This window comes from Lates calcarifer, linkage group LG2 (assembly GCF_001640805.2).
Source record: "Lates calcarifer isolate ASB-BC8 linkage group LG2, TLL_Latcal_v3, whole genome shotgun sequence".
NCBI lineage: Eukaryota > Metazoa > Chordata > Actinopteri > Centropomidae > Lates > Lates calcarifer.
This window is the reverse complement of record NC_066834.1, coordinates 24,881,370-24,892,714: the sequence shown is the minus strand read 5'-3', so window position 1 is coordinate 24,892,714 and position 11,345 is coordinate 24,881,370. Positions and strand designations below refer to the sequence as shown.

The following is an 11,345-nucleotide window of genomic DNA, read 5'->3' as shown; positions in this document are numbered from 1 at the left end:
CTTTCTGTCTTGACTTGTATTTCTTAGCTGAAATACCCATTACAACATACACACAGACTGCAAAGATAAAGACTGTGTTGATTCTGTGTCACACTCATAGACCCGCGCGTTTTAAAAACAGCATGGCGCACTCACCGCCGTCATACAGGTGGAAGAGATCCCGACCGTCTCTGTGTCCGCTTAGCCTGGCAGTTAGTTGGCCCGTGGTAGCGCGCAAACGTCCAACATCTTGTCAGTTTGCCCGTTCTTGCTGTCCGGAAATATTCCGCCATTCAACCCCACAAACAAATCTGGTCAGTGCCGGAAGCCCGCCGCTCATTCTGCTTCACCTGTATACTGGAGGTATCGAGTTTCCGGCTTGGCTGGCCAGAGACCCTTAGGAGCGAGAGGTCTCACTCCGACTCTTTTTGTAAGACTCATTTTGAGCCGAGAACTTTGTATGGTATTTAAGGGCTCTGAGAGAGCGATTCTGGTATCTGGGCTGAGTGGGGATTTGTTATTTAAGGACTGTGTTTGGGTTGTTTCTTGCACTGTAGCTATTTTATAATACACTGTGGGGAATCCATGAACTGTGCTGAGTGTTGTGTTTTATTGTTTGTGCTTTGCTTGTGTGTGCTTTGACCAAGGGGTTAGAGACTCTGCTAACTTCTTTGTAGGGTTTGCTGGTTTTACAGTCCTAAATTATATCTTGTGTTAGACTGAGACTCTGATCTGTCCAAAACTGTATGTTACTCCCTCCTCACTGAGCTTCATTTCAACCATAAACATTCACATGCAGAGTTAGTGAGACACAAACAACAAATCCTACATTTTGAAAGTGTTTATTGTCTTTCACTTTTGTTTTGCAGTTCTTCCAGAGAGCAACCCAGTCGCTGCTATGTTACATTACAGGCCAATCTTTTCAAGCGACTTTGGGGCAACAGTGGCAAGGAAAAACTCCCTTTAAGAGGAAGAAACCTTGGGAGGGACCTGGCTCTCTGGGGTGGCCCTCCCTCCTTAGGGCGATGGAGGACCTCTTGCTGCTTCTGGCCACGGAGTGTCTCCCTCTTTGCTCATCATCCACCGATCTCTCTAGTCATGTTGTCCACCTCCACAGTCAGCATCTCTGGAACACCAACAGAAAGGTTAGAAAACAGACTTACCTTTTTCGCTCCATGCAGCTGGTCGCCTGGATGCGATGATAAGGTGAGGGATCCTGGTCTTCTTCATGTGGCTCCTGGTGTATGGTCTCCAGTTTAGGTCTTGAGGTCCTCCATAGTGCCCCGCTCTCTCCGTGGTGTTCTACTCCTGAGAATGAAGACGAAACACTTACTGCATTTAAAAATCTCTCCCTTCTTCTGAACCTCAGTTCAGGATTCTGACAGTGATGTCTTCTTACCTGTCTCCTGTAGAACAGGATGTAGGCTGTCCTCTGCCGCTTCTCACACGTGGACCAACCGGTGGTTTCAGAGACCGCTGAGTCGTTGAAGGTGAGCCAGCGGTCGGTTGGCTCATCTGGACTGTCATCAGGATGGATGCCGTCACAAATGTAGTGTCCTAAAAGGAGACAGGTCCTGTTTTAGACTGAGTCTTGACTCCTATCTAAAACATCTGAGCACATGATAAAGGACAAGACATCTTACCTGCTCTGATGGAACCAAAATGGCTGATGGTGCTGACCAGATTGTAGCAGCCAACATCCTAAAAAGAAACACAGATAGTAAGAGTTAGCGTCACACAGTCCTGTACACTTCCACATCAGCCTCGTGTTTCCATTCTCTGGTAAGGTTTGTTTTACTTTACCTTTTCTGAGGACACTACCAGGTCTCTCTGCAGCCCTACAGGATCATCAGCCTTCCTCAGCTCATAGAAGGGCGTGAAACGGAAACGTTTCAGGTGCAAGATGAGTACTCTGTAGGAGGATATAGAAGGGTTTTTGTTAAATTAACCACTCAGTTCAGGTGTTATATCATTTATGTTGGAGGTGATGTCACTCACTTTGGCAGAGTTGCGAAGGTCGATCTCTGTCCTGATGTTTGCCCTCCACACTCACACCTGAACTCCAACTCTGTCTCCTGCAGAACAACACAGAGATAAAAGGCTGTGTGTTATAAGCAGAGTAACAAAACCACAACATGTCCACACACACACACACCCAAACAGAAGCAGTTTGTGGCTTCATATCACTCAGTGATACTGTGACTGAAGGACGACAGGTGGATCTTACCATCAAGTAGTTCTGGAGCATGTCGTCCACAGAGCCTCCAGGAACCAGATCCAGAGACAGGTTGGTAAACTCCTCCTGTCTCGTTGAATGGACCCCACACCTGCACGTTAAAGGGACAATATACATTAAAATACAGCCACAGTAACACAATTGGACCAGACATGGGCTGTTTCCACAACTAGGCTCAAGTGAGACATCATGATAATATGTGACCTGCTGTGACTCTGACAGACTGTATCCATGTTTATGATGTTGAACTGTGTAATTCTACCTTTTGCACGTCCTGGTATTCTCCATCCTAAACACCAGGTGATCTTCTACTGGGCAGGTGTAACGTCTGCCCATGCCTGCTGCGTGCTCCTGCAGCAGAGGGGACAGACTCCTCATCTGGTCCAGGACTGCGCTCAGAAACTCGTGAGCATCCTGAATACACACATGCAAAAAGAGGAGTTTATACACAGAGCGCAAGCTATCTGGAGAGAAGACTCAATAAAACTTGAACTCAGCTGACTCACTTTCTGCTGCCGGTCACTGAATTCTGGAGCCTGGACAGAGACCGCCTCCTTGAATAAACGCAGGAGGTGGCATTTAGTTGCGGCGTCTGTGGAGGTGTGGGCATCCCGGATGTCCATCAGTCGTCTGCAGAGGGTTAAAGAGAAGAGACATTTTTGCTGTTATTTGATTTTGTTCTTCAGGTGTGTGGAGGAGCTTGTGTTGTGGAGGTGTGGCTTGCCGTACCTCATCACTTGGGCGGCAGAGACTGAACCCCAGACCCGCTCCTGACAGCTTATGTCTCGCACAAAGTCCTCTAGTGTCAGGAGGCTCTGCAGGCTGGAATTCATATAACAGCTCTGCCCAATGTTTGGAAATCTGGCACACAAACACAACAGGTGAAAACACACATCTACATCATCTACATTCCACATGGTTTTATAAATTTGTGAGCAGATGTATTTACCCAAAGTTGTTGGTAGTGATGGTGCTCTCCTTTACACCATCATGAAGGCTGACATGGCTTCTTGTGGTGCTACATAGAGAAATAACACACAAACACACACTGTCAATGAACATGACTAGAAGCTGACAGAAAGTGCCTCACACTTTTATTAACGTGTGTGTATATCAATGCAAAGACAACTACAAAACTACAAACTAAACAAAATCTCATTTTTAAATCAAAATTTACTCCTAAATATTTGTGGTCAAACTTTAACTTTGCCTTTTGAGTCTAAAATTGATATTTACAAGATTCCAAAATCTGTGGAAATTTTCTCACTTACTTGTCAAATTGCTCCTTGAGCCACATTTCGAGGATGATCTGTTCCATGATGGTGGGATAGCTGGGGACCTCCGGCAGCAGAAAATCATCATAATCATAGATTTTGTTGGATAGGTCCAGCTCTGGGAACAGCATGACTTCATCCTGTGGTGTCAAGGAGCCTGAATGTCTCTTAGGGCTGCAGCTGGAAGAAGAAACAATCAGTGTAAAGAGAGGTAGAACAAACACAGAAAGGCTCATACCTAAAATTATCAACAGTCACTTTCTGTGTTTCTGACAGACACTGAAAGCAGCATTACCTTGTTCGAGGAACTGGAGAGGTTGCTGGAGACACCCGATGTCTTCTCTGTTGGAGAAAAGAAAAACTTAATGGTTCAGTAATGGAAAAACAAAAAGAACAATAAACTAAGTGATCTTCTTTAGTCCTGACCATCTGGTTACAGCGTCTCTTTATGTGAAACATACCCTGCAGCATTTAAAGAGCAGATCCCACCAAGAGGTCTTCTTGGCCGTGTCATCTGAGGTGACGTCACTGTTAATAAAGTGAAACAATATTGTTGGTTATTTTATTGTGAACTTGTTGAAAACCAGTGAGATAATAAAAAAAATATATAGTCAAAACTAATCAAATCTATTCAGAGTCAAGTTTCTTACTTTTCCTGTGGGAGAGAGGGCTTCTCCTCTGTTTTCTTACTCTGTGGAGAATAAAACAAACAATATCATGCAACTAAGAACACATGCAAACAGAAAAAAGGATAGTATTTTGGGGGTCAGTTTAATGTGATGGTACACATTATAAAAAAGAGAGAACACAAAATCAAACATACCTCAAGGTCACCAAAGAGGCGATTTCTCCATCTTCTCCTCTTGTTCTTCTTGTTCTTCTTTTTCTTCTTTCCAGTCTCAACTGACTTTGCTGAGACTGGAGCAACAGTGGCAGCAGGGCTGTCAGGGAGGGCAACACTGGTGATGAAGAAAAGGTAACAGAAATAAATTAGAAATCATTTGCAAGAATTGTTTCAAGAGAAATTAAATGCTTAACACTTCAACATTAATCTCTGTCAGAGTTTGTGACATTTTTTTCCCCCAAACTACATTGAGATTTTAATGGATTAAAAATAAAAACATTAAAAACCTTACCTCCTCTGTGGGTTGGAGTGCTGTTCCTCCTCATCTGCCACAAAGACTTCTACAGGTGTTTGTTTGGTCTGTTCAGAATAACAAACATTTTCAGTTCACAGGGTCACATTAACAGCACTGAATGTTCAGAAACTTATCTAGTACATTTGTGAAACAAACCTTTCGCTGAAAACAATGTAATCTGAACATCTTGGCTGTGTTCTTGGTCTGTTGTGTAGATCGAACTGAATTTGTAATCTGTGTAATCTGTTTTCTGAACTGAGGTTTATACCCAAGCTTAGAATAGAATAGTTGGAATAGAATAGTAATAGAATAAGAACCATTTTGTGTTGTCATCAACAGTTCTATATCATGCAAATGAGGGAATGCATACTGTAAATGTACCACTAGCTAGATCTTTTACTTGAAAAAAATTTCAAGCCACAATAAAGATATTCTCCCAGTTAAAACTCCTCATTTAGAATCCCTTTAAGTTATCTCAGAGCATGCTAATATCTATCTACTCAGCAAGATAGATACAAGTTTCATCTCTGATACTTTAGCACAAAGACTAGGAGCAGGGGGAAACTGTTAACCTGGCTCCATCAAAAGTGAAAAATACAATTAAAGCACCAATAACTACAAAGCTGTCTGATCAACATGATAAGGGCTTTCTTGTTAGCTGACCCAACAGTCAGCTGGTGTTGGTGGCCAGTTGCACAGAGTTTATTAATGTAGACTATCATGCTAGCTGAATCAGTTGGTTATCAGTTAGCTGATAGCAGCACAAACTGCATCCCAGTAATCTATCTATCACACAACTTAAAGTCCCCTGTTTCCCGGCAACAGAAGATATGACACTTAATTTCTCATGGGCCAAAATCACCAAATTCCTCTTTCCTCTCATTTCCATTTGACCACATGATTTCCCAACTGTTAAGCTACCCTTAAAGCAGTGTGTTTTAAATGTGCATGCTGTAAGTGCTTGAACATTTATGAAGGAGTTTCAAAGTGCTAGACACATTTTTGAAGACAGTACAAACTGAACAAATGCTTTGCTCCGCTGATAGGAGAAGTATGTGGATTTGACAAAATCAATAATAAACTTACATTAAGAAAACCAAAATCATCACCAATACATTGCAGCAACATATATGTGCTTAGTGGGCAGTTGACTTTGCCAGCTAATTTTTTCCTGTTCTTGTGAAATGTACGCATGACAGACTCTGTGGGGACATCATTGTCCTGTGCGAGAGTCCGAATCCAGACAGAAACATTGCCACAAACTGGCAACAAACACCAATGAGATTGATGCAGCTGTACAGGTTGTCATTTTTTGTACACTGACTTACAGAAATAACATCACTTAATATTTATTAGTATGTCCCCAGACTACATCAAGTACTCCAAGTTTTATGCAAGACAGTTTGTTTCATTTCCCTTTTGTTCAAGACGTCTCTGTTTACCATGATCCAAATCCTATATTCTGATGTAAAACTCTATGCAAATTAACACTGGCCAAGATTTTTATCAAAGATTCAGATGAATTAGGTTTAAGAAAAACACTTCAAATTGCTAATGTATTCATAGGGAAAACAGGAGTTTGGAATAAATCAACAGCAAGGCTTGTAGCAAGTTTCCATGTAAACTTTGTTCAAATCACAGTGACTGCAATAGTCTCACAGTTCAAGAAATGACTGCTTGAGCGTGGTGGAGAGCTCTTCAGCGAATGACAAAAGTGTCAGGATGGGGGACAGCAACAGAGCTGCTGAGCTTCTTTGGCTCTGTAAGTCCCCACACCACCCTCCCTTCACCGGGCCTATCGATCTTCTCTGCCCAAAGTTTTGACTCTCAAACAGCCTGTCTGAGGCTTGCTTGTTTGTGCTTTGCTTGTGTGTGCTTTGACCAAGGGGTTAGAGACTCTGCTAACTTCTTTGTAGGGTTTGCTGGTTTTACAGTCCTAAATTATATCTTGTGTTAGACTGAGACTCTGATCTGTCCAAAACTGTATGTTACTCCCTCCTCACTGAGCTTCATTTCAACCATGAACATTCACATGCAGAGTTAGTGAGACACAAACAACAAATCCTACATTTTGAAAGTGTTTATTGTCTTTCACTTTTGTTTTGCAGTTCTTCCAGAGAGCAACCCAGTCGCTGCTATGTTACATTACAGGCCAATCTTTTCAAGCGACTTTGGGGCAACAGTGGCAAGGAAAAACTCCCTTTAAGAGGAAGAAACCTTGGGAGGGACCTGGCTCTCTGGGGTGGCCCTCCCTCCTTAGGGCGATGGAGGACCTCTTGCTGCTTCTGGCCACGGAGTGTCTTCCTCTTTGCTCGTCATCCACCGATCTCTCTAGTCTTGTTGTCCACCTCCACAGTCAGCATCTCTGGAACACCAACAGAAAGGTTAGAAAACAGACTTACCTTTTTCGCTCCATGCAGCTGGTCGCCTGGATGCGATGATAAGGTGAGGGATCCTGGTCTTCTTCATGTGGCTCCTGGTGTATGGTCTCCAGTTTAGGTCTTGAGGTCCTCCATAGTGCCCCGCTCTCTCCGTGGTGTTCTACTCCTGAGAATGAAGACGAAACACTTACTGCATTTAAAAATCTCTCCCTTCTTCTGAACCTCAGTTCAGGATTCTGACAGTGATGTCTTCTTACCTGTCTCCTGTAGAACAGGATGTAGGCTGTCCTCTGCCGCTTCTCACACGTGGACCAACCGGTGGTTTCAGAGACCGCTGAGTCGTTGAAGGTGAGCCAGCGGTCGGTTGGCTCATCTGGACTGTCATCAGGATGGATGCCGTCACAAATGTAGTGTCCTAAAAGGAGACAGATCCTATTTTAGACTGAGTCTTGACTCCTATCTAAAACATCTGAGCACATGATAAAGGACAAGACATCTTACCTGCTCTGATGGAACCAAAATGGCTGATGGTGCTGACCAGACTGTAGCAGCCAACATCCTAAAAAGAAACACAGATAGTAAGAGTTAGCGTCACACAGTCCTGTACACTTCCACATCAGCCTCGTGTTTCCATTCTCTGGTAAGGTTTGTTTTACTTTACCTTTTCTGAGGACACTACCAGGTCTCTCTGCAGCCCTACAGGATCATCAGCCTTCCTCAGCTCATAGAAGGGCGTGAAACGGAAACGTTTCAGGTGCAAGATGAGTACTCTGTAGGAGGATATAGAAGGGTTTTTGTTAAATTAACCACTCAGTTCAGGTGTTATATCATTTATGTTGGAGGTGATGTCACTCACTTTGGCAGAGTTGCGAAGGTCGATCTCTGTCCTGATGTTTGCCCTCCACACTCACACCTGAACTCCAACTCTGTCTCCTGCAGAACAACACAGAGATAAAAGGCTGTGTGTTATAAGCAGAGTAACAAAACCACAACATGTCCACACACACACACACCTAAACAGAAGCAGTTTGTGGCTTCATATCACTCAGTGATACTGTGAAGGATGACAGGTGGATCTTACCATCAAGTAGTTCTGGAGCATGTCGTCCACAGAGCCTCCAGGAACCAGATCCAGAGACAGGTTGGTAAACTCCTCCTGTCTCGTTGAATGGACCCCACACCTGCACGTTAAAGGGACAATATACATTAAAATACAGCCACAGTAACACAATTGGACCAGACATGGGCTGTTTCCACAACTAGGCTCAAGTGAGACATCATGATAATATGTGACCTGCTGTGACTCTGACAGACTGTATCCATGTTTATGATGTTGAACTGTGTAATTCTACCTTTTGCACGTCCTGGTATTCTCCATCCTAAACACCAGGTGATCTTCTACTGGGCAGGTGTAACGTCTGCCCATGCCTGCTGCGTGCTCCTGCAGCAGAGGGGACAGACTCCTCATCTGGTCCAGGACTGCGCTCAGAAACTCGTGAGCATCCTGAATACACACATGCAAAAAGAGGAGTTTATACACAGAGCGCAAGCTATCTGGAGAGAAGACTCAATAAAACTTGAACTCAGCTGACTCACTTTCTGCTGCCGGTCACTGAATTCTGGAGCCTGGACAGAGACCGCCTCCTTGAATAAACGCAGGAGGTGGCATTTAGTTGCGGCGTCTGTGGAGGTGTGGGCATCCCGGATGTCCATCAGTCGTCTGCAAAGGGTTAAAGAGAAGAGACATTTTTGCTGTTATTTGATTTTGTTCTTCAGGTGTGTGGAGGAGCTTGTGTTGTGGAGGTGTGGCTTGCCGTACCTCATCACTTGGGCGGCAGAGACTGAACCCCAGACCCGCTCCTGACAGCTTATGTCTCGCACAAAGTCCTCTAGTGTCAGGAGGCTCTGCAGGCTGGAATTCATATAACAGCTCTGCCCAATGTTTGGAAATCTGGCACACAAACACAACAGGTGAAAACACACATCTACATCATCTACATTCCACATGGTTTTATAAATTTGTGAGCAGATGTATTTACCCAAAGTTGTTGGTAGTGATGGTGCTCTCCTTTACACCATCATGAAGGCTGACATGGCTTCTTGTGGTGCTACATAGAGAAATAACACACAAACACACACTGTCAATGAACATGACTAGAAGCTGACAGAAAGTGCCTCACACTTTTATTAACGTGTGTGTATATCAATGCAAAGACAACTACAAAACTACAAACTAAACAAAATCTCATTTTTAAATCAAAATTTACTCCTAAATATTTGTGGTCAAACTTTAACTTTGCCTTTTGAGTCTAAAATTGATATTTACAAGATTCCAAAATCTGTGGAAATTTTCTCACTTACTTGTCAAATTGCTCCTTGAGCCACATTTCGAGGATGATCTGTTCCATGATGGTGGGATAGCTGGGGACCTCCGGCAGCAGAAAATCATCATAATCATAGATTTTGTTGGATAGGTCCAGCTCTGAGAACAGCATGACTTCATCCTGTGGTGTCAAGGAGCCTGAATGTCTCTTAGGGCTGCAGCTGGAAGAAGAAACAATCAGTGTAAAGAGAGGTAGAACAAACACAGAAAGGCTCATACCTAAAATTATCAACAGTCACTTTCTGTGTTTCTGACAGACACTGAAAGCAGCATTACCTTGTTCGAGGAACTGGAGAGGTTGCTGGAGACACCCGATGTCTTCTCTGTTGGAGAAAAGAAAAACTTAATGGTTCAGTAATGGAAAAACAAAAAGAACAATAAACTAAGTGATCTTCTTTAGTCCTGACCATCTGGTTACAGCGTCTCTTTATGTGAAACATACCCTGCAGCATTTAAAGAGCAGATCCCACCAAGAGGTCTTCTTGGCCGTGTCATCTGAGGTGACGTCACTGTTAATAAAGTGAAACAATAATGTTGGTTATTTTATTGTGAACTTGTTGAAAACCAGTGAGATAATAAAAAAAATATATAGTCAAAACTAATCAAATCTATTCAGAGTCAAGTTTCTTACTTTTCCTGTGGGAGAGAGGGCTTCTCCTCTGTTTTCTTACTCTGTGGAGAATAAAACAAACAATATCATGCAACTAAGAACACATGCAAACAGAAAAAAGGATAGTATTTTGGGGGTCAGTTTAATGTGATGGTACACATTATAAAAAAGAGAGAACACAAAATCAAACATACCTCAAGGTCACCAAAGAGGCGATTTCTCCATCTTCTCCTCTTGTTCTTCTTGTTCTTCTTTTTCTTCTTTCCAGCCTCAACTGACTTTGCTGAGACTGGAGCAACAGTGGCAGCAGGGCTGTCAGGGAGGGCAACACTGGTGATGAAGAAAAGGTAACAGAAATAAATTAGAAATCATTTGCAAGAATTGTTTCAAGAGAAATTAAATGCTTAACACTTCAACATTAATCTCTGTCAGAGTTTGTGACATTTTTTTCCCCCAAACTACATTGAGATTTTAATGGATCAAAATTAAAAACATTAAAAACCTTACCTCCTCTGTGGGTTGGAGTGCTGTTCCTCCTCATCTGCCACAAAGACTTCTACAGGTGTTTGTTTGGTCTGTTCAGAATAACAAACATTTTCAGTTCACAGGGTCACATTAACAGCACTGAATGTTCAGAAACTTATCTAGTACATTTGTGAAACAAACCTTTCGTTGAAAACAATGTAATCTGAACATCTTGGCTGTGTTCTTGGTCTGTTGTGTAGATCGAACTGAATTTGTAATCTGTGTAATCTGTTTTCTGAACTGAGGTTTATACCCAAGCTTAGAATAGAATAGTTGGAATAGAATAGTAATAGAATAAGAACCATTTTGTGTTGTCATCAACAGTTCTATATCATGCAAATGAGGGAATGCATACTGTAAATGTACCACTAGCTAGATCTTTTACTTGAAAAAATTTTCAAGCCACAATAAAGATATTGTCCAAGTTAAAACTCCTCATTTAGAATCCCTTTAAGTTATCTCAGAGCATGCTAATATCTATCTACTCAGCAAGATAGATACAAGTTTCATCTCTGATACTTTAGCACAAAGACTAGGAGCAGGGGGAAACTGTTAACCTGGCTCCATCAAAAGTGAAAAATACAATTAAAGCACCAATAACTACAAAGCTGTCTGATCAACATGATAAGGGCTTTCTTGTTAGCTGACCCAACAGTCAGCTGGGTTTAGCTAACAGTAGAGTTAGCTCAAAGCACCTGAGAACCTCATGGAGATTTTTTGGAGTTGCTGCATGCAGTCACTGCAATCAGTGGTTGTTGCTACTAAAACCACAATGTCTGCTCACATTTATGTTTCTACATCAGTTCAATAAATAGGAT

At 42.6% G+C, this 11,345-nt stretch overlaps 2 protein-coding genes across 2 annotated transcripts; both read right to left on the bottom strand.

Annotated features, from left to right (window-relative positions):
- Positions 1–807: 807 nt before the first annotated feature.
- On the bottom strand, positions 808–4,923 carry LOC108877074 (ubiquitin carboxyl-terminal hydrolase 37). Its single transcript, XM_018667013.2, has 17 exons — positions 4,785–4,923; positions 4,626–4,693; positions 4,313–4,448; positions 4,140–4,180; positions 3,951–4,017; positions 3,785–3,831; positions 3,487–3,669; positions 3,165–3,233; positions 2,945–3,076; positions 2,722–2,845; positions 2,478–2,629; positions 2,207–2,306; positions 1,978–2,054; positions 1,783–1,891; positions 1,623–1,680; positions 1,379–1,536; positions 808–1,287 (listed from the first exon to the last, which is right to left on the bottom strand). The coding sequence occupies exons 1-17, from the start codon at positions 4,812–4,814 to the stop codon at positions 1,282–1,284; spliced, it is 1,557 nt and encodes a 518-aa protein (XP_018522529.2). The 5' UTR covers positions 4,815–4,923; the 3' UTR covers positions 808–1,281.
- A 1,750-nt stretch (positions 4,924–6,673) lies between these two features.
- LOC108877075 (ubiquitin carboxyl-terminal hydrolase 37) lies at positions 6,674–10,806 on the bottom strand. The gene is made up of 17 exons (XM_018667014.2): positions 10,669–10,806; positions 10,510–10,577; positions 10,197–10,332; positions 10,024–10,064; positions 9,835–9,901; positions 9,669–9,715; positions 9,371–9,553; positions 9,049–9,117; positions 8,829–8,960; positions 8,606–8,729; positions 8,362–8,513; positions 8,091–8,190; positions 7,866–7,942; positions 7,671–7,779; positions 7,511–7,568; positions 7,267–7,424; positions 6,674–7,175 (listed from the first exon to the last, which is right to left on the bottom strand). Exons 1-17 carry the CDS (start codon positions 10,696–10,698, stop codon positions 7,170–7,172), a joined length of 1,557 nt encoding a protein of 518 aa, XP_018522530.1. The 5' UTR covers positions 10,699–10,806; the 3' UTR covers positions 6,674–7,169.
- Between the last annotated feature and the right edge of the window lie 539 nt (positions 10,807–11,345).